Source organism: Melanerpes formicivorus, unplaced genomic scaffold (genome assembly GCF_026170545.1).
Source record: "Melanerpes formicivorus ecotype bairdi unplaced genomic scaffold, bMelFor1.0.p_v2 SCAF_58, whole genome shotgun sequence".
Classification (NCBI taxonomy): Eukaryota; Metazoa; Chordata; class Aves; order Piciformes; family Picidae; genus Melanerpes; species Melanerpes formicivorus.
Window position 1 is genome coordinate 2617939 of NW_027142410.1, and position 26010 is coordinate 2643948.

Here is a 26010-nt window from a genome sequence, read left to right on the forward strand (position 1 = left end):
CCGATTTACTTTGGGCAACTCCGTGCCCCTGGCGCGGGGGGGCTCTTGGGCAGAAAGCGAGTTTAATCTCCTGTTTTGTTTGTTCTTTCTTCCTCCGAAAGGGCGGCCGGTGTGGGGGGAGCTCGGGTTTGAGAGCGGGAAGGAGGGGGGGACGAGTCAGATCTGAAAGGGAGGAGTAAAGAGAGGCCGGGGAACGGCAGCCCCGGAGGGAGCAGCAGCAGTGGGCTGCCAGTCGGCCGGGGAGGAGGAGAGGAAAGGCAGGTAAGGAAATGGTCTCCTGGGAGGCAGGCGAGTGGCCAGGTGAGGAGGGGGGGAAAGGTGGCAGGAGGGGTGAGGGTGCTTCAGGGTGGGGGGTAGGTGCAGTCCTTGGATTCCTCCAGGATGACTTTTGACAAGTGGCCTGCTGTTGGTCCCATTCTGTCCTCCAAAATTGCCCTCCCAGTGGCGTCCTCACATGCAGGCGAGGGGCAGGCTGCCATTCTCTGCAGTGAGGTGACCTCCCTCACCTCGCCTCAGCCCTGCCTAGAGCTCAACACAGATTTTGGGGAATGCACAGGCCAGGCAGGAGGGGTGGAGATTGGCTTGTGGGACAGGAAACAGGCTGGCAGCAGTGTGCAGAGACCCTGCCAGGTCCCAGCATGGCAGGGAGAAGAGGTGCCTGGGCCCAGCATGCTCCATGTTTCAGCTCCCTCTTCCTTGCCATGCCCGTTCTTGGCCACTCTGTAGAGTGGGAATGCAGAGCGATGCCAGGCCTTGCTTGCAGGGAGCTGTGGTGCCAGCAGGATCCCTTCTCTAGCAGAAAAGGGGTGCAGCCTCCAAGGGCCATGCCTGCTGCCACGAGGTCCTAGCTGCATACCCCCAGTGGGGTTAGGGTGACCATGCCCCATCTCTTGCAGAGCCTGAGCCTGTTGCTGCAGATCCCTTGCTCCTGGCCCTCCCTCAGCAGGCAATTCCTGCAGTGGGGCAGGTGTTTGCACTCTGGCCCCGGGGGCTGCCAGGGTGGTGTCCTCCCAGGCTGTCTGCTTCAGCCCCCAAGCGCTGGCCCGGTGGCCCCACAGGCATCTGCACATCAATGGGCTGCAGTGGAGTCTGTGCTCCAGCAGGGTCTGCGCAGGGGGGAGCAGACCCTAATCCGCCTCATTCATCCCTGCAATAGCTTTTGTTGAACCTCCAGATGTTGTGCTGAGGGCAGGGGCTCAGCCTTGAGCTGCAGCAGGCAGGCAGGAGTGCGGAGTGAGCCGGCCTGCCGGGGAGAGGTTGGTGTTCCCTTGCTTTGTGGGGCTCTCTTGTCTGCTCAGGGAACCTGGGTCGCTGGGGTCCCGGGGCAGGGCTCCCTCGAGATGGGCTTTATGTCCCCACACTGAGTGCAGAGGCAGGGTGGGGGGAGGGGACATGGTTGCTCTGCCCAGTGTCACCAGTGCCGAGGAATGAGGGCGGCACAGCATGAGTGGCCAGAGCCGAGGTGGCAGGGCGAGGGGATCCCCTGGCACGCCTCACTGAACCAGCCCGGCTGGGAAGTGAGTTTCACTGGAGCGTGTGGGATTTTTCCACCTAACTTTGTTGGGGCAGGTCGCTGTGAGCAGAGGTGGAGGCGTTTGGCTCGTGGCAGACCCGGGTCTAGGAATTCTCCCCCAGCCCGCAGGCTGGGAAGGAGCCAGCGTGCCCGGCAAGGTTCCTTGCCTGGCTCCATGGGCTGTGCTCCCACCCAGCCCGCTGCGTCCTTGAGGCCCCTGTCTCAAGAGCAGCCCTGGCCCCTTCAGCCCGCAGAGGCGGTGGGGGAGGGACCTGTGCTCCCTCTTCAAGGACAGGCTCCATTAACCACCCCATGACCAACCACCGGGTCTCCAACGTCTCTCCTCCCCGGGGAGATCTTAGCTCTCTCCCCTTGGCCTGTAGAATGGCAAGGAGCAAGGAACAGAGCTGGACTGAAATCTCTTGGAGGTCTCCTTCCTTCCTTTCGTGTTTGAGAGCCCTCTTGAGAGGCACGAGGCCATGGCATGGTGGTGGGGCAGACCATGCAGAGGTCCAGATGCCCCAGCATGGGCAGGAGGGTACTGGTTGGGAGAGACTCTTACTGGAGAGGTAAAGGGCACCTGTCTTGCTGCTGTACTTGCCCAGGCAGTGTCCTGGAGGGAACAGGAAAAGGACATCCTGCTGGGAGCCGTCAAGGCACCTGGGTAGGGGCTCCAGGGCTGTTGGTGACACCACTCTGCTGCCCCACACAGGCTCTAGGATGCTGGGGACAGCGGGGCTTGGGCTGCCCACCTGATCCTTGGTGCCCGTGTCCCACTGGCACACCATGCTGCGTTCCTGGCGCGTGAAGCTGAAGCTGCTGCTCGCCACGGTGACCCTGGCTATCCTCCTTTCCTGGCTCTACCTCTTCGTGGGCAGTCTCGAATGTGAGTGGATCTTCCTCTTTGGATCAAGGGACAAAAGAGTGTGGGCAGGGGAGGCTGACACTTTGGAGCAGCTGCTCTGTGACCATGTGAGTCACTGCAGGGTGTACGAGCTCTGCATTTCCAGGAGCATCCCAGGGGGTAGGCGAGCAGAGCTATGGGGTGGGCTGGGCACACATCAGGCTTGCTGGGGTCCCTCAGCTGGGGCTCTGCCCCACCATCCACACCCAGCCTTTCCCAGCCAAACTCTGCCTTGCCATGCCCATGGCAGGCTGTGGTGGGTTGAAATTTCCTCCCCCCCCAGCATTAAATTCACCAGCCCAGCCCAGCTGGAAGCAAATGAAAGCTGTATGTACAGGCAAAACTCCCATGAACTGTGGTTAATATGTACAAAATACACAGTACTTACAATATTTACAGGTGCTTGCAATTCATAAACAGCACAAGAACACCCCTGGTCAAAGACCAGGGGAAGCTACTAGCTGCTCCCTTCTTGCCTCCCCCTGTACAAAAGGGAGAAGAGACAGAAGCAGAGAGGTTAATACCAAAACAATGCAGCCAAGGTCAAGCAGGAGCGAGTTAGTCTCTCTCCCAGAGTGAAGAAGTGAGAAGAGAAGGATTGCTTTGGTACAACCAGTTTCAGTCCCTTATCTCTTCCAATGGGATTGTCCAGAATGACCTTTATTTTCCTTTTTTTTTCACACCCAGTAGTGATTTATTCACATTTTACTACTTTTCTGCTCAAGATCTGTGAAAATACTTTGAAAGCATAGCCTAAGGCTACGGCTCTTGCCCTGTGCCTTGCCCGCAGATGGCCGCTTCCTGCTGCTGCCGCCCTGCCTGGGCGAGCAGGCGAGCCGGGACGTGGAGCGGGAGGCGCTGGCCTCGCGGGTGCGCAGGGTGGAGGAGGAGAACCTGCAGCTCCGCCGCCAGCTGGGCCGGGCGCAGGTGGAGGGCGGCGACGGCAGCCTGCAGTGGGGCAGCTCCGCCCGGGACGGCGACCCCGCCGGCAGCCAGAGGAGGAACCGCACGGCCTGCCTTAAGCAGCGCCTGGTGCACAAGTGCGAGGTGGGTGACGGCACCAGGTGTGTGTGTGGGGGGGGTGTCAGGTGGGAGGCTGGGACCCTGCCCAAGCATGGGGGTATGTGCCACCCGTCTGGCACTGCTCACTCTGTGCCCTGGCCCATGCAAAGGCCTCGCCCTGGTTCTCTGTGGTTCTCAATGTGCCGCAGCTGACGGATGGATGAGGGTCTGTTGCTTCTCCAGAGAGGGATACCAGACAGGAGGAGTGGCAGCCAGACTCCTGGCTCCTGCTTCTGAGGCAGAGGAATCCCACCTGTCTCTGGGGCTCCTTCCCTATGGGAAGGGCTGGGGTCTGGGGTCTCTTCCCATAGCACGACCCCAGGGGAGAGCTGGCAGGGCCCTGAAGCAGGGGTGTCCAGTCTCAGAAAGCTGGTTTTTGTCTCTGGGCAGCTCCTGCACGTTGCCATTGTGTGTGCCGGGCACAACGCGAGCCGGGATGTGGTCACGCTGGTGAAATCCATCCTCTTCCACAGGTAATGGGGAGCTGCTGTGCCAGATGCCCACTGGTTTGGGGTTCCCAGATAAGCTGGTGCAATGTGGGGGGAAGACTCTAGGGCCTTTTTCCACCTCTTATGCCATTTCTTAGAGGGCCAGAAGGGGATTTGATTTTCCCAGATAGCTGATTTTGATCAGTTTGCCCCCCCCAGCTGATCTCTCTCCACTGGGAGGGCTGGGGACCGTGTCCTTTTCTTCCTGCTGTGATTCTGAGTGCTGCTGTGCTTGCTCTTGGCAGGAAAAATCCCCTCCACTTTCATTTCATCACGGACTCGGTGGCTCACCAGATCCTCCAGACCCTCTTCGAGTCCTGGATGGTGCCTTCTGTCCACATCAGCTTCTATAACGCCGATGACTTGAAGGCAGGCACTTGTCCCTCCTTTGCTTTGTTCCGACCCAGTGATCCAAGGGCAAGCAGCCCAGAGGGGAGAGTGGAAGGGGCTCTATTAACTCTTGTCCTGCTGGTCACTTGCTCACCTGCTTCTCTTTCTGGATTTGGTGATCTGGCTGAAAAGGGGGACACAGGGCTGCTGCTGGAGGGGTTGGAAGGCCCTTTAGGGTAGCACTGCCTGAGTAGCAGAGCTGGGTCCTCAGGTGGGGGTTCTGGTGGCTGGAGGAAGACATAAACCAGGGTGAGGGCAAAGGAGGAGATGCAGCCAGTGTGTGAGTGAAGGGCCGGGGGAGAGACATGTGCCTGCTGATGGTGCAGCTGGAGATGCTGCTCCACAGCTTTGTTGTGCCTGTCTGCTGGCCTCTTCCTCACGGGGTGCAGTGCCCAGCCCTGAGACCGTGTCTCCTTGCAGCCAGAGGTGTCCTGGATTCCCAACAAGCACTACTCTGGCATCTATGGGTTGATGAAGCTGACACTGACCAAGGCACTGCCCTCCAACCTCTCCAAGGTCATCGTTTTGGATACTGACATCACCTTTGCCACTGACATTGCTGAGCTGTGGGCTGTCTTTGGGAAGTTTTCCGGTGAGGACGAGGTGCCTGTGGGACCCTGGCAGGGTCCTGGGTGATGTGCTCAGGGTGGCAATTCCCAACCAGCACAGTGGATTTGCTTGGGCCCTGTGGACCTGCAGCAAGAGGTGCTGCATCCCTGTCCCTCTGTTTCCTCAGACAAGCAGGTGATTGGGCTGGTGGAGAACCAAAGCGACTGGTATTTGGGCAACCTGTGGAAGAACCACAAACCGTGGCCGGCCCTGGGGCGTGGCTTCAACACTGGTGAGCGTGGGCCTCTGAGGTGGGCTCTGTAGCCTCATGATGCATTGAGCTGGGGCAGCACATGGCACAAAGAGGCTGGGGAAGGCTGAGGTGAGGCAGGAGGTGTGCTGGGCATGCAGGGGCTGCTACGGTGTCCTGGGGTCTTGTGGGTGAGCTGGAAGAAGTCCCAGGGGCTGAAAGCAGGCAGGCTGCCTTGCTCCAGCTCTGTAATGGCTGGGTGCTTGCCTGGTGACAGTGTCCTCCTCCCTGGCACACAGGGGTGATCCTGCTCCTGCTGGACCGCCTGCGTCGCCTGGGCTGGGAGCAGATGTGGCGGCTGACGGCGGAGCGGGAGCTCATGAGCATGCTGTCCACCTCCCTGGCTGACCAGGTAACGGTCCTGCTCCAAGGTGCTTCATAGGATCACAGGATGTTAGGGGTTGGAAGGGACCTCTGAAGATCATCGAGTCCAACCCCCCCTGCCAGAGCAGGACCATAGGATCTAGCACAGGTCGCACAGGAGCACATCCAGATGGGGCTTGAAAGTCTCCAGAGAAGGAGACTCCACAACCTCTCTGGGGAGCCTGTTCCAGTGCTCTCTGACCCTCACAGTGAAGAAGCTCCTCCTGATGTTGAGGTGGAACCTCCTGTGCTGTAGTTGATATCCATTACCCCTTGTCCTATCACAGGGTGCAAGCGAGCAGAGCCTGACTCTCCCTCTTGACACCCAGCCCTCAGTTATCTATAAACATTGATTAAATGCCCCTCCAGTCATCTCTTCTCCAGACTAAAAAACCTCAGGGCTCTCAGCCTCTCCTCACAGGGCAGTGCTCCAGTCCTTCACTTCAATCATCCTGCTAGCTCTCCGTTGGCCCTGCTGTGTTCCTGTAGCACCGCTGGCATGGAGAGGGACATCCTATCTTCCTCATCCACCTGTGCACTCGCCTCTCTCTCCCCTAGGACATCTTTAATGCAGTGATCAAGCAGGACCCAGCCCTGGTGTACCGGCTCCCCTGCTTCTGGAACGTGCAGCTGTCCGATCACACCCGCTCAGAGCAGTGCTACACCGAGGTCTCGGATCTCAAGGTGGGTGGGTTTGAGACCGGGGAGAGCCCACAGGACAGCACATGCATTGGATGCTCAGAGGAGTCAGCCTGGGCTTGGGCAGCACTGGATGCTGTTGGCTTCCCCTCTGTGGAGTGACACAGTGCTGTCCTCAGGTGATCCACTGGAACTCGCCCAAGAAGCTGAGGGTGAAGAACAAGCACGTGGAGTTCTTCCGCAACCTCTACCTGACCTTCCTGGAGTATGACGGGAACCTGCTGCGCAGGGAGCTCTTCGGCTGTGCCAGCCTCCCCAGCCCACCCAGCAACCAGGTGAGGGCGGCTGGAGCTCTGCCCCGGAGCGTGGGGCGGGCGGAGACCTCAGGCAGCGCCCCCAGCTCAGCCTGGGGCTGCTGCTCTCCCTCACCCTCGCGGCATTGCAGCTGCAGCAGGCGCTGGAGGAGCTGGACGAGGACGATCCCTGCTACGATTTCCGCCGGCAGCACCTCACGCAGCACCGCATCCACCTGTTCTTCCTGCAGTACGAGTTCCTGGCCCTTCCCAGCCCCAATGATGTTACCCTGGTGGCCCAGCTTTCCATGGACAGGTACCTGCTGGTGGGAGGTTGGATCCTGCCTCCGCTCCTCTGGGGTGGCTGCACAGCTTGGGAACTGTCAGGAATCTTGACACACAGGTTCCTCCCCCTCACACCAGCTCTTTGCAGTGAGGAGCAACACCCCAGGCTGGGAGGAGCATTTCCTCTTACTCCCCTTTGTTAGTTTTAGGCTCTGCCTTAAACATTTTCCACAGATCTTGAGCAGAAAGTGGTAAAATGTAAACAAATCACTGTTGGGTGTAAAAGGGAAAATAATGATAAGTTCTATACGATCCATTGGGCAGATAACAAACCCAAGGCAGTAACGAGAACTCTCTCTCTCTTTTCTGGCTCCCTTGCTCTGGGAGGTACTAACTTTGTGCTCTGCTGGCTTCTGCTGACCTTGGCTGCAATGTTTTGGCTAAGTTCTAACAACCCCCTGCTCCTTCACTTGTCCCTGTGTGTCCAGGGGGGTAAGGAGTGGGGCAGGGAGTGGGAAGCTGTCAGCAGCTCCCCTGGTTTATGGCCAGGGGGGCTCTTGTGCTGTTTATAAATTGTAAGTACTGTGTATTATGTACATATTTGGACCAGATGATCCTTGAGGTCCCTTCCAACCTGTGTTCCAAGGATATTTGTTGCAGATTGTAGTCTTGCTTGTAAATACAGCTTCATTTGCTTCCAGCTGGGCTGGGCTGGGAAATTTAACGTCGGGGGGGCAATTTTCCACTCACCAGCCCCCCCCCCACTGAAGTGGGCTCAGCCCACCCAGGGGCACCCAGTCCTGGGTTTGGCCGAGCTGCCGTGGGGCAGCCCTGCTCAGGCGGTGCCCCTCCGCTCGGCAGGCTGCAGATGCTGGAGGCCATCTGCAAGCACTGGGCGGGCCCCATCAGCCTGGCGCTGTACATGTCGGACGCGGAGGCTCAGCAGTTCCTGCGCTACGCCCAGGCGTCGGAGGTGCTGAGCGCTCGCCGCAACGTGGCCTACCACATCGTCTACAAGGAGGGGCAGTTCTACCCCATCAACCTCCTGCGCAACGTGGCCTTGGCCAACACCCAGACGCCCTACGTCTTTCTGACGGACATCGACTTCCTGCCCATGTATGGCCTCTATGATTACCTCAGGTAAGGCAAGGCTTTGCCCCGGCCAGCGCTCGCTCCACCTCGGTGCTAGTTTTAGGCTATGCCTTTAGGATTTTTTTTCACAGGCCTTGAGCAGAGAAGTAGCAAAATGAAAACAAATCACTGTTGGGTGTAAAAAAAAAATAAATAAATAAGGCAAACAAAGACAATTCTAAACAATTCCAGTGGAGAGAGAGCCGCCATAAGACTGGGTGTACCAGAACAGTCCTCCTTCTCTTCTTGCTTCTTCACCCTGGAGAGATACTAACCTGCTTCTGCTTGACTTTGGCTGCATTGTTTTGGTTAAGCCCAACAGCAATTTTCTCTGCTCCTTTCTTTTCTGCCTTTTGCATAGGGTGGGTTAAGGGGAGGCAGAAAAGGAGAAGCTAGTAGCTTCCCCTGGCCTTTGACCAGGGGGGTGCTTGTGCTGTTTGTTAGTGGCAAATACCTGTAAATACTGTATATTTTGTCCATATTCATTGCATTCCATTGTAGAATGTAGTTTTACCTGTAAATACAGCTAGAAGGGGAATGCTAGAAGGGGAAAATTCAACCCACCACAGCCTGCCAGGCTCCCCTGGCACTGGAGTTTGCAGGAAATGCCCTGGGCAGCAGTTCTCAACAGGCATAAGCAGTTTTGTGTTCAGCCTCAGGATCCTGCCCTTGGTTTTGTTGCACACCAACCAGTAGATGAGGAAGCAGCCCTGGCTGTGAGGGCTGCCCTGTGCCTCCTGCCCCTGAATGACACCACTACAAAGTGTCTAAACCCATTAATACCCTTCTGGGCAAGCCAGAGGGGCTGAGGAAGGAGGCTGTGGCCATGGCTCGCAGCCAGGGAGACCTCACACCCTTCCTATCACCACAGGACCTCCATCCAGCAGCTCGAGCTGCCCCAGAGGAAGGCAGCTCTCATTGTGCCAGCGTTTGAGACCCTGCACTACCGCTTGACCTTCCCTAAATCCAAAGCAGAGCTGCTCTCCATGCTGGACATGGGCTCCCTCTACACCTTCAGGTAGGGACTGGAGCTGCCCTGCTGTCCAGCAGGGCTGCCACACCCAGCAGAAGGCAGTTTTGTACCTTGGGGCTGTGGGGCAGCTGGCCCAGAGGATCACCTGCGTCCTCTGTCCCAGGGAACTGCCAGCTCTCCTCAGTCTCTCCTGCCCATCTCTCCCTCTAGGTACCACGTGTGGCCAAAAGGCCATGCCCCAACCGACTACGCCAAGTGGCGGACGGCCACCGTGCCATACCGCGTGGCCTGGCAGCCAGACTTCGAGCCTTACGTTGTAGTGAGGCGAGACTGCCCCAAGTACGACCAGAGGTTTGTGGGCTTCGGCTGGAACAAGGTGTCCCACATCATGGAGCTGGATGCGCAGGTGGGCAGCACCTCGGAGGTGCTGGGTGCTGTGGCGAGGGGGGGTCTGGGCTGGGTTGGCACCGGCTGGCCAGGGCTGACAGTAAAGGCTGCTGCTTTGCCCCCAGGAGTACGAGCTGCTGGTCCTGCCCAACGCCTTCATGATCCACATGCCCCACGCCCCCAGCTTCGACATCTCCAAGTTCCGCCTGAGCGCAGGGTACCGCGGCTGCCTGCAGACCCTGCGCGAGGAGTTCCACCAGGACCTGTCGCGGCGCTACGGCGCTGCCGCCCTCAAATACCTCACCGCCGACAGGAGCCTGTGACGCCTGGGGACAGAGGCTGTGGGGCGCTAGCGGGACGGTGGAGAAGGGAGGGCACAGGGCCTCTCTCCTGCCCTGGCTCCCTGCTGCAGCCTGGCCCAAGGGAACGCAGCTGGCGGCAGAGTTTCTCCGGCACAGCGAAGGGACGGATGCCTCTACGTAAGGTGGAAGATGCCAGCTGCAAGAACGGCAGTGCCTGCAGGTCAAGCTGCTGCGCTGTGGCCAAGGGGTTTTTTTGAGCAGTAGCAGCGTTTCTGTGTTACAGGGGAGCCTCCCCGTGCCAGGGGCCAGGGGAATGGGTCTCCTCCCTCCCCTGTTTTAGCAGCTGTAGATCCTTAGCCTTCATTATCTCACCTCACCAAGAGCCTGGCAGCTGTACCTTACCCTGCTGTGCCTCTGCTCTGTGGTCTCAGGTCCCAGTCCTGCACACACCTCTCCAGAGCTTTGGTGAGTGAGAGATGAGGATGCAGAGCATCCTTTTGCATCTTTTGGGAAGCAGACTCAGAGAAAGTCTCCCAGCACCCTGGGAGGTGGGGCTGGGAAGTACCAGGAGCTGGGGAGAACATGGTTGAAGGCTGGGTCAAGGCTGGCTAGGTAACAGGGAAAAATATTGTTAGGCCCCATCCATATGGATGCAGTCTTGAGTGGGGTTGGCCTAGTACTAGTGTGGGTGTCACCCAGAGCTTCCAGAGTAGGATAGGCTGTTTGATGTCCCCAGCAGTGGGCTCCCAGGACAGGCCTGCACCTCTCAGCTGGAAGCTCAGGTGCCAGGTCCTGTCCTGGGGCTGGCAGTGCCCTGCAGGGATGGCCACAACAGCAGCTTCATGGGCCGGCAGCTGCTTCGAGAGATCCCCAACAGGGACCACCCTGCTCCTCCCCAGCTCTTTGGCGGCGCAGACGTTGCCACCGACAATCAGGGATGTGGCTGACGCTGGACAAGGCTGCAGCAGAGCACTGTGGCAGGATCCCTGTGCTGGGAGCAGCTTGGCCAGGCACTCTCCCACTGCTGTCACACACTGGAGCACAGAGGATGCTTTGCTTTCCTCACGCTGTTTAAATTATTGAATACTTTTCTCCTGAGGGTTGCCTGAGTGGGGTGGCTGGGGGCTGGGCGGGGGGGTTGTGTTGGGGTTTTGCTCTTTTTATTCTTGTATTAAATCCTTTCTTCCTCCTGGATGATTTTGCTGATGGCCCTGGAGGCTCTCCAGGCCAGTTGCTGCTGCAGTCTCTGCTGTCCTCTCCTTAGCCTTGCTCTGGGCTGCCAGTGCCATCTCTGTGCTGCTGGGAGGATTCCGTCCATGGTGGGGGTGGCTGGCAGGAGCCATACGAACGTGGGGTATGGAGAGGGCACAGGCACCTCTTGCTTATTCTCTCTGTTTAATTTAATTTTTAAATTAAAGCTTTTTTATTCTTTTTCACCTCCTTGTTTAGAACTGCCTGATTATTATTCCTAATTATGGGTTTTTTTCCCCCCCTGTGTGCCTGCAGCTGTCCCCTGGAGGGAAGGCAGCAGGAGCAGTGCAGGCTGGCCTGAGCCTTAGCTGGGGAAAAAGCCTCCCTGGGCTGGCTCCACCTGGCACAGCTGGAGCTTTTTCCCTTCTGGCTGGCACAGGGGGAGGCCTGGGGAGCAGAGACCAATAGCAGGGAGAAGAAATGCCCATGTCAGCAAGTGGCAGGTGTGCCAGGCCCCTGCCAGCTCTGAAACGGCTGGTGGTCACTGACTGCGCTGGGATTGAGTCTGCTGTCTCCCAGCGGTGCAGTGGGGCTGGCAGCTGGGCAGCATCCTTTAAATGGAGCCTGGGGCTTCACAGGTTGGGATGGGGTAGAAGGGATGAGATTTCTATTTCTGGTGGTGCTGTGGCCTGCAGGACCATCCCTTTGCCCACTGAGGAGGACAGGCACCCAGCTCTGGCCATGATGCAGGCAGTGGGACTGACCAGGGCTCCTCCACTGAAGGGCCTCGGGTTTACAAGACTGCTGGGAATAAAAATTGGCTCTCAGGCCACAGGAGTTGCCAACCTTGCAGGGACAGAGGAGGAGGGAGGTTTGCCAGCAGTGAGTTGTTGAGGCTTTATTTGGGAAAGACTTGGGAAGACATTGGTAATGACCATGAAGCCAGATGCAGCTCCACCCAACCAGGCCCTGGCAGCCAGCCTTTGTTTAATGCAGCCAAAGTGCTCTGATAGGGCTCTGCTGCTGCACCAAGCAATGAGACAGGATTAGATCAGCTCTAGACAGCAGCTCAGCCTGCTTCTGGCTAGAGACAGGGCAGTGGAGCACTGCCTGCAGCGAGCAGGCCCCTTTTGGATCTTTCCTTGATAGCTATGTGGCTCCAGAAATACTGGCTCTACAGTCTTTTGGGAAGGGCTACTGCTGTGCCTATAGCAGGAGGACTCTGTGCCAATCACTGTCAGGTTAATCCTTCCCAGCCTAGCCAGTCCTTAGCCCAAAATGTGCCTACTGGGGCTTAGGCAGCTGGTGTAAACCCAGCTCAGTTTTGGTCTCCGTGTGCCCTCTGCCGGGCAGCATCAGCTGGAGGCAACCACTCAGAGCTTGAAGGTTTTCTTGACTGAGCACAGCCCCCTCCAGAGCTACAATTCATTTCTGCTGAGGCAGCAGCCTATCTCCCTGCCAAGAAAGCAAGCCTCAACCAGAAACCCCTCCTGGGCTGGGAGCTTTCTGCAGGCACCATGACAACCCCTGTGCCTGGGGGACTTGCTGTCCCCACCTGGTACATACAGTTAAGGAGCCAAGAGATTTTACTGTGTTTTATTTAGTAAAATGTTAAAATAAATAAATACAAATTGATCAGATGCTCTGTAACCTCCTTCTCCCCTCCCTTCCTCCCTCCCTCCCCCCCCCAACTTTAATTTGCTAAAATCTAAACACATTTGTACCAAAACTGAAATCACAAGGGACTGGAAGGCAGCAGAGAGACTGCAAATCACTATGAGTATCAGCCTAAAAAAAATAGAGATATATTAAAAAAAGCCCCACACCAAACCAGCCCCTGAGTTGCTGTTCTCAGGAGGTGAGTCTGTGACAACAGAGCAGTGCCAGTCAGAAAGGGCATTTTACACCAGGGCCTGCAAGGGTGGGAGACTGGTGGGGAGAAGGGCAACACAGGTGCCACCAGCTCATGAAGGGCAGAGCCATGCCTTCTCCTTGTGGAAGACTGGCCAGGAGAGAAGCTGCCACCGTCCTCTTGCAGCTCCAGGCCTGCAGCAGGGCCAGGGCTGCACCACCAGAACTGGAGGCTGTTCACCAAAAGCAGCTGGAGAAGTTGGGTGAGCTGGGGGAGAACCGGGGCTCAGCCTCGGCACACTTCAGAGTCAGCGCCTGGTTGGCCCCCAAGGCAGGAGTCCTGCTGTACAGCTTGGTTTCTGGTAAACCACTGTGGGGGTGGGAGGATGGGATGAAGCATGGCATGTAGCAGGGGTGGGTACCAGCAAGTCTGCTGAGATGGTGCCACCACCATCGCAGGAATGCCAGGCCATGATCGAGGCCTGAGTCTGTTCTCTGTACCAGCAGGGCCTTCACAGCCTGCCTGCCCTCAGCGGCTGACAACACCTTGGATGCTTGCAGATTAGAGCCAGAAAGCCCCCAAAAGACAGAACATGGAAGCCACCTCACTGCTGCACCAGAGCTCCCAGGCAAGCAGCAGCTCACCACCACTTCCCTGCACCACAGGTTCCACTGCTCTCGTTGCAGCAAAAGTGTTTCTTTTCTCTGCAGGAGCCTGAACAGGTTCATCTCTGCTTAGTGGAGTTTGCAACCCATGCTTTGCTCCCGTGGCTGTAGGAGAGGCAGGCAAGACACCTCTGTCAGTGGAAGAGGGTGTTTGTGGGGGCCCTGCAGCTGTAACTGGAGCGGAGCAGCCCAGGGGACACAGCTGCCTGTTGGATCTGCTTGCACAGAGCTGCTGGGAAGCTGCCAAAGCTCAGGGGCTTATGCAGTAACCAAACTCCTCTTTAAGGAGGGTCTTGGCTGCCTGTCACACATGACATCAGGACTGACTCAGAGACAACACAGCTTCTGGAATGGGAGCTGACAGGCAAGATGCTACTCCTGACTCTAGATGGTTGATGCCAGTGATCATTAGAGAAACAGGAGACCATGCTCAGACCTTGCACCTCAGCCCAGAACAAGCAGAAACAGGCAGCCTCCTGCCGCACCCAGCACGGAGCACAGCTGAACCTCCCCTCTCAGTGCCTGCAGCCCCTGAAAACCAGCTCTGGCACTGTCAGAACTGCCAGGACCCGCTTTAGGGAGAGGGATGCAAGGCATGGAGGGATTTGTTTTGTTTTTAAATAAGTGCCCTCCTCCCCTCAATTTTGGCATGCCCCACTTGAGAGGCCAAGATCTGGATGAGGGGAGCCCCTGCCTGTGCTTGCACATGCACAGCCCAGTGCTGCTGCACTCTCAACCCTCAGCTCCAGGAATCCAAAATCAAGGGTGGCCACTGAACACAGCCCCAGGAGCTGGCCCATGCCACCTGCTTAAGCCACTGCCTCCCTTACCCACCTCAGCTACATCCCCAAGGCCACGCTGGCTGCTCACTAAGCAAAGGGCTTTCTCAAGGCTCAGAAGCAACAATCCTCCACTTCTCTCCGGTCGGCACAGGTAAAAGGCAGCAGAGCACAAAGGTGCAGGAATTGGCTGAGGTCTGCATCTGCCAGAGGAAATTGAGGGAAAAAATGCCAATTCCCCAGGTGGTAGAACTCTGCTGAGCACCAGCAGAGCAACACTGCTTGCTGCTGCGGCCTTTCCATGCCACCTCTCCACTCAGGACAGACAGAGCCAAGCTTAAAAGGCATTTGAGTTCCCCAGGCACTCCTCATAGTAAACATGCCCTTAAGTACTTCTTCCTTCCTAGATGGGACTGGGATGAGTTTCTCCAGAGCATTTGACACCTGCTTGGATACCAGAGTGAAGAAGACCAGACACAGCACGTACTCCCTGCTGACACGCGAGTGCTGGGACAGTTTTTCTCCCAGGAGAGTGCCCCGTGGGCTGCTACTTAATCAGCTCCTCAAGGGCTCCATCAAACCTACCACATGCCCCTGACTAGCTGCACTGGTGAAGTGCCCCTTTGCATGTACCCCTGAAGGAACCAGATCCTAAGAAAACAGGGAGGCATTGCTGCACAGAGGGGTTTTGGCACAGAGCTGTCAGAAGTGACAGCCCAGACTGCAGGAATCTTGCACAGATACTCCAAGAAATGGCTGAGAGAAGTATTCAAATCACAGGTCCTGCCTGGCAGCATCTCCTTCACTCATTGGGACCCTCTGGAAACTGACACTATGTTGATGGTGACACTAGAATTAGGAAGGTGCAAACCACACTGGCAGGGCTAGCTTCAGGCTTATTTCTGTGCAAGAAACTTTTAATCACTAAGGTCCAGATTAAAGCAGGCTGTGGCTGCCTTAAGGGCTGCTTGATCTGCCTTATCCCACACTGTAGCAACAGAAGTCAAATCAGACTCTCATCAGGATGGGGTCACTCTGCAGCAGAAGCAGAGCTAAGGATGACTTCGTAGTGCCTGCTTCCACCCCCATCTGCAGCTGAGCAGCTCTTGTCTCTCACTGTACTTGGTCCTTGCAGAAAACAGGCCAAGCCACATCAGAAACTGAGGCAGGAGAAAGAGCTGTTTTGTTGTTCTCGCCTTTCCACTGAGCTTTCACATCCTGAAACTGTAGCAACACCTGTCTCCTCACAATGGAGCCTTATTTCACTCCTGGATTTTCCCTACCCTCCCTTTCTCCCCTTCTCATCTCTTTCCAGTTCTTCTCTCTGCTCCACTTTACCCCACGCAATTTTCATCTCCTTTGCTCCTCTTGCTTCCTCTCTTCTTTTCCCCTGCCTCCAGCCCTTTCTCCCTGCTCTAGGTTCTCACAAGAGGCTTCTGCCTTTTCCCTTGGCTCTGCAGCACCCACCTCAGGAGCCCAGGGAGATGAGGAGCCCTGGCCTGGCTGTTGCCAAGGCGATTCACTCCAGGGACTTGCACAGCACAGGGATTTGCACAGCACCCATGCCCTCAGCGAACCTCTTCTCCATTCACTACTCGGGTACCTATTTCAGTAGCACTGAGAGGGGATACAGACAGAGCCTCCTCAGGCAGGCAAGGCCTTGGTTTTTCTGAACCAAGCCCACGCTGCAAGCTCACCTCTAGGGGAGGGGTTTGTCTTTTTCCATGGGGGTCTGTAATTACCAAGCTTATCAGTGCACGGTATAAATAATTGTCTTTATTGGCAAGTTTCAACTATGTGCTCAGCCTATACAAGACACAACGATGCAGAAAGTTCTTGTCCCAGACAAAAAAAATAAAGAAAGGGGAAAAAAAAGAGAGGGAAAAAAAAAAGGGAAACAAAAAAGAAAATAAAGGGGGAAAAAAAAAAAAAGATATAAACATGGGGGCAATGGGAGCTAAAGGATAAAGAGTCTTTTTTGTTTTCAAGTATTACATTCCATTCTGTAGGTGTTACAAACAGGACTGAGGCTTAAAGAAGGATCCCAGTAAGACAGCAATAACCTGGAGACAGGATGTCTGCAGCTCTTTGTGTTTTCCTGATCCCACCTGATTTTTTAGGGCATTCCCTGGCTCAGGGCTGCCCACTGAAATCAAGGTGCCAACAGCGTGTCACTGCGAGGCTCACTCGCAAGCCCTCAGAGCCCAGGGTCTTGCTGGCTTGTTGCAAGGGTTCTTTGGAGAGCTTTTGCTTTCTGAATGCCAGGAACTACAGAATCCACAGAGTGCTTGAGAATGGCCTTTGCTGAGGTAGTTTTTGTTGGCCAGGCAAGCCTAAGCGCCAAATGAGTTAGCTGCACCACAAAACATCTTCCTCTTTCTCCAGGTTCCTGACGCCTCTTCTACATCCTCGTCAGAAAACTCTCAGCAGTAACCCAGCAAGGTTGAACTTGCTCTGGATCTTCAGAATCCCAAAAGAGGACAAGTGGAGGTGAAGAAGGGTCAAAACAGTTGTGAGAAGACACAAGAAGTTCTGCCCAGAGGGGCACGGTCCACAGGGAAGTGTAATATTGGTATTTCAGTGGTTATCTGAGCAGCAAACTGGGAGAGGCCCTCAGTGAAAGAGTGAATTTTGGTTTGACATCTGAATATGATATGTTAAAACCATTGAAAAAAAACCCATGTATTCACCATTAGTGCTTCAGAAGCCAAGAGGGCAGGGTGCAACCCAGCTGGGGAGAATAAAAAAAGGAAGGGAAACATGTGCACTGCAAAGTCACAAATATATTCCACTGCACCCACATGGGAAGGACACTGCAGAGTTTACTGCCTTGGATTGTGGGCTGCCAGAGCACGGTGAGGCTAAGAGGGAGGCTTCGCTCTGGGTTGCCCTGAATGCTGATCATGCTGCTTTTCAGGGCTGCCTCTGCAACAGTACAGGGAAGAAGATGATTTGAAGCCAAGGAGGTCAGAATTGGGGTTCACATTTTTAGACAGCTGGAATACAGATTTGCTTTCTTAAGCCTGGGCAGCTAGGAAGGACAAAACACACTATGGTTTTTCCTACCAGTAACAAAGTCAACAGATCTGCCCATAAAATTATCACCCCTTTAACTGCCAGGTGAGCAGCTTTTAATTCATAGCCCCTCCGGCAGGAACTTGCTTGCAACAAAGAGCAAAGTCCTTGTTTTGCTCCTGCAAACCATTAGTGCATCCTAACAACCTGGCAACTCCTGGCTAATGATGTCCTCAAAGAATCAGCCACACTGCTCGCTCTACCGGCTACTCACCCCTAGGAGCTCACTGTGCTCTCTACAGCACTACAACCACTGCTGGCTCCACGCACAGATAACGAGAATGCTGAGTCTTCTGGCCAGGTCATACATGCACACCTTTCCAGCTGTTTAAAGAACAACAGATTGCAAGGAGAAGGGGGGAAAAAAACCCTGCTTCTGCAAAGCTTATGCTGTTTCTGAGCAAAGAAGTGGGGTGACTTCTTAAAGCCCTTAGCACTGGGCTGAGAGCCAGGACCATCTCTGATAGGAACTTCCTCTCTGGTCTCATCTCCTCCATTACAACAGAGATTTAAAAGACACTTGTTTCCCACTAATGAGAAGCAATGACATAAGAATTAGTTAATAGCTTGATGGGTGGTTTGGAAATGCAGAATGCCAGTCATTATGACACTTCCCAAAGAGCAGAAGTTGAAATACAATCTCAAATATTACCTGAGAAAAACCCCCAAACCAATCCAAACCCAGAAGATGCACTTGGTCTTTCAGCTGTCAAAGAGTTTCAATTTCTCCCCCTTTGATGGGAACCTCTTAAAGCAGCTAAAAGAAAACCAGTCCCATTTCCCCCCATATTCAGCAAATGCTGATTCCCCCTCCAGCCTCTTATTGCTAACTGGGCAGATGTAACCCCCATGTACTTGTGTCTGTGTAGCAGCAGCATTGCTAGTGTGAGTGTGGCCTTGGGAATGCTCCTTGCCTACTGACCCGACACTGCTGCAGAGCCAGGAGGGAACGCACCCAAGCAGGATCAGCGAGTGAGAGAGAGAAAACTACCCAGCAGCACCAGAAAGTCTCAGTTAAGATCTTTTCCTGCCAGGTAATGATTAACTCAAGTTGGCCTTTCACAGTCTGGCACACAAAGGCTGCAACCACAGGGACATGAAAAGTCTGTAGTCATCTACTCAGATTGTGGATGCCTGGGAGAAGCAGCAGCAGCTGGCTTAACATCTCCTGGCTGGTTAACTGCGCTCACATTCAAGTACAACTACCAGTGAACCTCCCTCCCCTTCTCTCCCCTCCTGAACTGCCAAGGAAAACAGGAGGATGATCGAGTCTTCAGGCGCAGGGTGCTACCTCCAGATAGTGCAGTGCTTCCAAGAGAGCTCAGAAGGTAACATCAGAAATAGAATGCTAGAACCATGAAGACTCAGCACACCCATCTCTAGAGACTCTCTCACCAGGAATGTATCAGTGCTTCAGAAGGTGATGTCACCCAAGTGGCCACCTGGCCAAAAGGGCAGTTGCTCCTGAGAAACAGGCTGTCAGCTGCTGGTTCATACTCTAAAGAAAGAAGGCTTATGTTCAGCTTGTTTCCTCCCTTCACACCTTGAAATACACAGCCCTTTGTTTAAATGCTATGGGTTGCTGGCCCAGTGCTGCCCTATGGTTATGGCCCCTGCTACTAGTACCGGGTTGATGTAAGGACAGTTTGAGTTAGAGCACTTTTGATGTCGTCTGCCCAGCTATCTCCCTACCTATCCTTCCAGCTCTCCTAGTTCCAGAACAGAACTCAAATATCAAAAGGCAGAGTTGAGGTTATCACAGGTTCAGCTGAGGAGTGCACTTAAGAGCCACTTTCCCGACTGCAGACAAATGTGAGAACTCAGGCTACCGTTCCTGAGCTCAGAGCTGAAAATAGTGCACACTCCTACAGAAGGAATAAAAGTTCTTAAAGGGCAGAAGGGCAACATATAGGAGAGGGAAGAAAACATCCCCAAGAATCCCACAGAAGCACACTTGGCTGTGCAGCAAAGAGACTCTGGGGCGAGGCAGTGTCTGGAGTGTTCACTTCTCGCTCAGAAATGCATCTTTGCAATCCCAAACTTCTCTATCTTCCTCTACAAAGAGCTGAGCAGGTCTGCCTCACCACCCAACACATGCTCTCAAGGGCACCACACCAGGGACTCTGCCTTGCACCGTGCCTGTAGAGGCTCAACTCTGCTCCCGCTGGAAGTACAGGGAGTTTTCTCTGCGCTTCCAGTGGAAATGCCCAAATGCTTGCAAGCACTAGTGAAACTAGGCAGCTCTGGGACACAAGCCTGAAGTGACCAGAATCAGCGCTCCAAACTGAGACAGACCCCAAAATAACAGGCAGCAAGGCAAGCTTGGCTCTCTAGCATGAAAAGAGTATATGTAAGAGATGAACTTAAACAAGAGGATGTAAGAGGAGACAATCTCAGCCCAACCAACTCACTGGCTGTCATTCTCAAGCTCTCATCAGCCTGCACCACAAAGCTCTAAAAGCCTGCAACCAGCACGCTGCCAACTGCTTTCCTCCGGGTGACAAACACAGGCAAGGACGGGAGAGACATGGCAACGGCAGAGACAAGCCTGGCAGCGCCTCGGGGCGGGCTGCGATCCAGCACTGCCAGGATCTGCTTCTCCTCAGAGCTCAGGCGGTTAACGCGGATGGCGTAACCTATGGAAACTGTCCCGTCGGGCGGGGGAGGGGGGGTGCGGGGTGGGTGGGGACGGGACGGGGAGAGGGGGGCGGGGTTTAAAACACAAAACACAGCAGAATGGCATCATAAATAAGCAAAGTCTGTGTTAAAAAATTCTAAGTACACAGCGTTTTCTCCAGTTCTGACACCTTTTTAATAGAAATCACTTGTTTAGGAAACAAATAGCACTTTTGTAATTATTATTATTTTTTTTTTTCCTTTTCTTTTGTGTTTTTTTTTTGTGGTTTTTTTTTGTGTGTTTTTTGTTTTTGTTTTTTTTTACAACGTTTTCTTACCTTGATCTTATTTTTTTTTTGTCTTTTAATAAGTAACACTAGGAAGACCTCAATATCTTGGTTTTTGTGGTTTTTTTTGTGGTTTTTTTTGTTGTTTTTTATTATTATTATTTTCCTTTTTAATTTTAAAAAAAGTTTTGTTTTTCTTTTCTTTTCTTTTTTTTCCCCTTTTATTTTTTTTCTTTCCCCGTTTTTTTGTTTTTGTTTTGTTTTTTTTTTTTCCTTTTTTTCCCCCAGATACAAAGATTTTCGCCCTTGCATAAAAAAACGGTGCCCAAAACGATGACACAAGGACTCACAAAGACTCACTGGATCTCACTGACACTAGTACTTCTAATCTATACCATGCAAGGTCCCACCTACCTCTTTAATTAGACTGTCAGCCTGAAAAACAGCTTTTTTTTGTTGTGTTTTATCTTTTTCTCTATTCCATATTTAGTTCTTGTTACCAATAAAATGAAAAAGAAAAAGAAAAAAGGAAGAAGAGAAAGGAAGCGGTGAAAGCAAAAGGACATTTCTCTGTTCAGTTCACACATCTGGGTCGTGTGCTACTTTTGTTCAGGAGACCCTTTGTTGTTTATAAATATAGAAAAGGGTTGGTTGGAATCTCGTGTTCAAGTAATCGACGCGCACTTTGTTTTTCTCCCCCCTCTCTCAGGACGCCTCCGGTCCAATGCTCCAAGCTGGCCCTGGTGGGATTCTGGCCCTCTAGTTTCCCATTCCCAACATAGGTGTGTGTGTATATATATATATTTATTTATATATATATATATTTCATTATTATTATTTTGTTTTTCCTGGATGAGTGTGAGGACCCAAACCCATTCTGCAAAGCATGTCTGCTGTTTAAGGTGAACAAACAGGATGAAGCCACAGCTGTTGGGACGGTAGCTCCTCAGCCTGTGCATGTGCTGGTTACTCCGTGAAAAAGTCCATCTCCTTTCCTTTTGTACATCTCCTTGTCTAAACAATAGTAAATACTGCTTGTTGGGTAAGACTTGTCCCCTGCTGGGCACTGGGAGCTGATAATCTGTATGTCTGGTTGGGGGTTTCGATGTGTGTGTTGCGTTTTGGGGGTGTGTGTGTGTGGGGGGGTTGCGTTTGGGGCTTTTTCTTTTTGGTTTAAAAGTACTGAGAGTTTAGAAACAGGAAAAGCCCACAGGCTCTTTGGACTTGGGGTTGGGGTGGGGTATTTTTTTTGTGTGTGTGTGTGTTTTGTTTTGTCTGTTGTCTTTTTCTTTTTGTGTGTGTGTGTCTTTTTTTTTTGTCTTTTTTTTTTTTTTGCTTTTTTTTTTTTGTTGTTTTCCCCTAGCTAAACAAAACTGTTCTGCAAATAAGGATTTGAAACCTGCTCTCCTCCCTCGTCCCTGCTCCTCACCCCGAACCAAAAAAAAATAAAACAAACCTAGAGTGGCTGTGGAGGCTGCTGCAGGCACACACTGGTGTAAAATATAGAGAGAGTAAATATATTATTTCACTTGGCATGGTGCTGGCAAAGAACCCCCAGCTGGCACTATTCATGTAACATGATCCAAACTTCGCATGTACACACAGAATAAGAAGGATCAATTGGCAAACTCCGGTGCCGCCTGGCACAAGCATCTTCGCGCTCTCTCTGGAACCAAAGAACTAAAGAATTCTGCACTTTCCAGAAGAAATCCGGTTTTGCTTTTCTAGAGTTTTCGTTATTTTGCTCTTCCTCCTCGCCGCCACCTCCCCTGGCTCCGGCGGAACTCCGCGGTGTTATTTAGTCTCATCGCCCTTGTTACAGTTCACCATGCAGCTCTGGGAAGGGGAGGGGGCTAAGGTGGAGGTGGCAGCATTAGTATTGTTAGTGGAGTCCATGCCGTTGGAGATGGCTACTGAATTGACCTCAGAGTTTATGGGTTTTGAAAGGTCGATGCCCTGGATGAGGCGGATCAGCTGTTTTACCTTCTCCAAGGAGCTGTGCATCTCCTTCTGTTTTGCAAGGTTGGTGTTCTTCATTTCCATGCATTTCTGCAGCAGAACAGAAAAGCAGGAGTCAGTTCAAGCTTGTGAAGGAAAGAGAATCATAGAATGGTTTGGGTTGGAAGGGACCTCTAAAGGTCATCTAGCAGTCAGCAGGGACATCCTTGACTTGATCAGGTTGCCCAGAGCCCTGTTGAGCCTCACCTTGAGTATCACCAGGGCTGGGGCCTCAACCACTTTCCTGGTTTTTCCTTTACCTCTCTCATGGTAAAGAGCTTGTTCCTAACACGCAATTTAAATCTACTCTTCCCCAGTTTGAAATCATTGCCACTTGTCCTATCACTGCAGGCCTTTGTAAGCCTTTGTAAACAGTCCTTCTTGTAGGCCCCCTTCAGGTACTGGAAGGCTGCCCGGAGCCTTCTCCAGGCTGAACAACCCCAGCTCCCTCAGCCTGTCTTTACAGCAGAGGTATTCCAGCCCCTTGAACATTATAGAATGGAATGGAATGGAATGGAATGGAATGGAATGGAATGGAATGGAATGGAATGGAATGGAATGGAATGGAATGGAATGGAATGGAATGGAATGGAATGGAATAGACCAGACCAGGTTGGAAGAGACCTTTGAGATCACCGAGTCCAACCTATCATCCAACACCATCTAATCAACTAAACCCATGGCACCAAGCACCCCATCCAGTCTCTTCCTAAACACCTCCAGTGATGGTGACTCCACCACCTCCCTTGGCAGCACATTCCAATGGCCATTCTCTCTCTTTATGAAGAACTTCTTCCTAACATGCAGCCTAAACCTCCCCTGGTGCAGCTTGAGACTGTGTCCTCTTGTTCTGGTGCTGTTTGCCTCCTCTGGCAGGTCCTTGTCCTTCCTGTATTGAGGGCTCCAAATGGACTATGACGTTCAGGGATCTAAATGCAAGTGCCCAGAAAAGTCTGCAGCCAGCAGAAGAAAAGTCTCAGGGCTGTGTTCACAGGTGAATCCCTATTTGCAGGCTGAGAAATGTAATTGCCCGGATGTGGCTGTCACCTGGTACAGCCCCCTTTCTTTTGCAAATGAACACAGACAGCTCCATCCTTGTGTTCTTTTTAAAGGGAAACTTCCAAGTCTATGTTGTTCTTATTTTTATCTGTTGGTATTGCACTGCTGAAATGTCTCTAGCTCAGATCTGCAAACTCAGGCATCCCACTGCAGGTGACTGCTGGCATCATGTGCACACACCTCTAATGTGATACAGCCTTTGCTTTCACACATCCGAGCAGGAACATCATCACTTCCTCCTCTCAGCAAATAAAAGGGCACTTGAGAAGGAACGGCAGCCCTTCTTTCTTCACTTGAAAACCTGACTTTGTGGCCACTTTTCTCTTCGAAGAGGCAGCAACCTAGCAAGCTCATCAGCTGAGAGTCAGGGAAAGAAACAGGCCCACAAATGATGTTTCAAGGGTGAAAAGCTGCTTCTGTCTATACATGGAACTCTCAGAAAGGAGGAGATGGTAGCTGTGTCTGGAATATTCAGGCTCTTAATAAAGGTGGCAACCTTCCTACATTTTTTAAACCTTTTATCCACGCTGCTCTCCAGTCACTGTTGATTTCAACATTACTGTTTTCACACACAGCTCATGTCTGTGCTCATAAAAGCACCAAAACATTTACATCTACTATGTCTTTCTTGGACAGCTCCAATGGAACTCAAAACAATGACTTGACCATATAAACCAAACCATTCTCCTTAGCTACTGTCAAACCCTCACGTTAAGGGCTTGCATCTGCCTGGGTACACCACTGAAACTCAGTGTTAGTGCTGCTCAGGTTATGCCCAGCTACTGCTAACCAGAAGATGGACAGCCTCCAGAACTGCTAGCCAGCACCTCTCAACACCTGTTTGCTCACAGTCATTTGATTTGTATTGGTGGCTTTTAGGGGTCTATAAAGGTGGGACACTTACTTGTTCTAATGGGTAAAGACAGGCAGGGAGGCAGGAAGGTGACTCTGTATTTAAACAGAAAAGTCTGCACAACTGTATGCAGCCTTACAGATGCTGCCACACTCAGTGTTTCTCATTCTGTGATACTGACTATGCAGAGGGGCTCAAACTTTACACCAGAAACTCAAGACTATGATTTGAATATTAAAATGAGAAGAGAGGGCAAATTAATACAGATGCTCTGATTACTGCAATAAACTACAGGGGAGAGCTACAGCACTGTCTAATTACTACTATGCAGTGGCGTGCACTGTGTCCAGCTGCTGACTGCCCTGGCAACATGTCAAGAGTCTGAGAGTCAGTCAGGAGTAAATGGTTACTTTTGTGTTAGCAAGGTCTGCAAAACACAGCAAGACACAGAGGCCAAACCTTCTTAACCAAGTGAGCCACTGGGGAGCTAGACAATCTACTTCCTACAGATAACAATGCTTTGGGTCATGTTTTTCACCTGCTGAGATTATACATCTGCAATATATGGTCAGCATGGTTCATGTGGATGTGACTCAATGTTGCCTGTGCTTACATTCCTGCTCCCCAAAGCCCTAAAAGCAAAGGAATGCGCTCACTCAATCTTCACTAAATTCAGTGGAAGACAGTCCTGTACATGAAGCCACCCTGGTTTTCTCTCTGCATTCTGGCACCAGGACACAGGTGCAGAGGCAGAGGCATTTGGGAGGGCAATACTCACCGTTATGGAATTGCTGAGTTGTTTGACCTTCTGCTCTAGTTGTTCTCTTTCCTGTTTTAAATCCGAACTCCATTTAAGTAGTTTCTGTTTTTCCTCTTCTTTTGCTGCAAAAAGAAAGCATTAATCAGAAGTATCTAAAATGTTCCTGTCACAACAGTAGAAAGAGGCTCTAAATTGCTTCACATGAAGAGGGGAACTGTGTTTCAAGTCCGTTTAACAACTTGTGCGCTTACATCACCCCCCAAAATTTCACCTACATACATAAGCATCACAGACACCTCAACAAAACTTTAGACTGCTATTTTCACTTCACTAGTGAATAAGATTCCTCCCTTTTATTCTCTTTTTGTAAAGGCAGTACCCTTCTATCTCATTCCCAAAATAACCCCTTCCATTATTAAAGGTGAACCAAACGTGGTGTTCTCCATGTTCCTACCTGCTTTATATGCAATATATGAATGAACAATTGCTAAAGTTCCTGGCCATGGGATTGCTTCTTCCTTCTTTAGCATCTGAAAGAAAAGTGTTTAGAGATTTAGCTGGTGCAAAATCTACCTCCAAAGAAAGAAAAAAAGGAGAAAAAGAGTGAAGATTTTCTTTTATGGCTGTGATTAGCCTCAGCCCTGTTAACATGGAGCTTCAGAGGCCTGTTCTGAGATTTAACAGAGGGAATTATTCACAACGGCATTGTGGCTCCCACAAAGCAGACCTGCTTCTTACAGATGTCAGCATTTCCTCAAATTCCCTCCATAGTCACAAATAAAGTCTGCTAATGAAACTGAACAACTTAAAAGAGGAATGAAAGGATAATATATCTGAATGCAAACTTGCCAGGAGACATAAACATTATTTTGTGGTTCAGACAAACTGCTGACCTTAGTTGTTCTGGGAGAAAAGTTTTCATGACACAGAGCAGACTCCACACCATACACTGAAACATCACACTTCTTTGCTAGTAAAACAGGAAACTCTCCTATCCCCCCTTCTCATCAGAATCATCTTGATGGAGCAGTCAAAGCCTCTTTATAAGGGTAAGCACCATTGATGTCTTTTAGATCCTTCTTACCAAACTTTGAGAGGAAAGACAGGAATTTTTGCTAAGTGAATCCAAGGTGGGTCTAAGAAGACAGGGAAATCACTCACGATCTTCCCCAGCCTAATTTTGTGGGAAGCTAGCACAGAAACACCAAGAGGAAGGGTAAGGTGAGAGTAGGCAAAAGCACAAACAGTGAAGTGGTAACACTCCCTCCTCTCTTGTAATGATGGAC

General features: G+C 52.2%; 2 protein-coding genes across 14 annotated transcripts in view; one reads left to right on the forward strand and one right to left on the reverse strand.

The window, feature by feature from the left end:
• LARGE2 (LARGE xylosyl- and glucuronyltransferase 2) overlaps positions 1 to 11025 on the forward strand; it is a 30078-nt gene extending 19053 nt beyond the window's left edge. For 3 of the 4 annotated variants that reach the window (XM_068161474.1, XM_068161476.1, XM_068161477.1), the window contains 14 exons: positions 2226 to 2399; positions 3208 to 3464; positions 3870 to 3952; positions 4213 to 4336; positions 4778 to 4949; positions 5094 to 5198; positions 5456 to 5568; positions 6138 to 6263; positions 6398 to 6553; positions 6664 to 6827; positions 7658 to 7936; positions 8799 to 8945; positions 9111 to 9306; positions 9413 to 11025. In XM_068161474.1, the coding sequence (XP_068017575.1) occupies positions 2300 to 2399; positions 3208 to 3464; positions 3870 to 3952; positions 4213 to 4336; positions 4778 to 4949; positions 5094 to 5198; positions 5456 to 5568; positions 6138 to 6263; positions 6398 to 6553; positions 6664 to 6827; positions 7658 to 7936; positions 8799 to 8945; positions 9111 to 9306; positions 9413 to 9610 (2220 nt within the window). In that variant the 5' untranslated portion in view covers positions 2226 to 2299 and the 3' untranslated portion in view covers positions 9611 to 11025. Of the gene's footprint in view, positions 1 to 134; positions 262 to 2225; positions 2400 to 3207; positions 3465 to 3869; positions 3953 to 4212; positions 4337 to 4777; positions 4950 to 5093; positions 5199 to 5455; positions 5569 to 6137; positions 6264 to 6397; positions 6554 to 6663; positions 6828 to 7657; positions 7937 to 8798; positions 8946 to 9110; positions 9307 to 9412 lie in introns of those variants that run through there. The other variant, XM_068161475.1, reaches the window with a different exon arrangement.
• Positions 11026 to 19790: 8765 nt separating this feature from the next.
• Positions 19791 to 26010, reverse strand: part of PHF21A (PHD finger protein 21A) — a 158293-nt gene continuing 152073 nt past the window's right edge. For all 10 annotated transcript variants that reach the window (XM_068161484.1, XM_068161487.1, XM_068161483.1 and 7 more), the window contains 3 exons: positions 25179 to 25254; positions 24743 to 24846; positions 19791 to 22103 (listed from right to left, as the gene is read on the reverse strand). In XM_068161484.1, the coding sequence (XP_068017585.1) occupies positions 21849 to 22103; positions 24743 to 24846; positions 25179 to 25254 (435 nt within the window). In that variant the 3' untranslated portion in view covers positions 19791 to 21848. The remainder of the gene's footprint in view (positions 22104 to 24742; positions 24847 to 25178; positions 25255 to 26010) is intronic.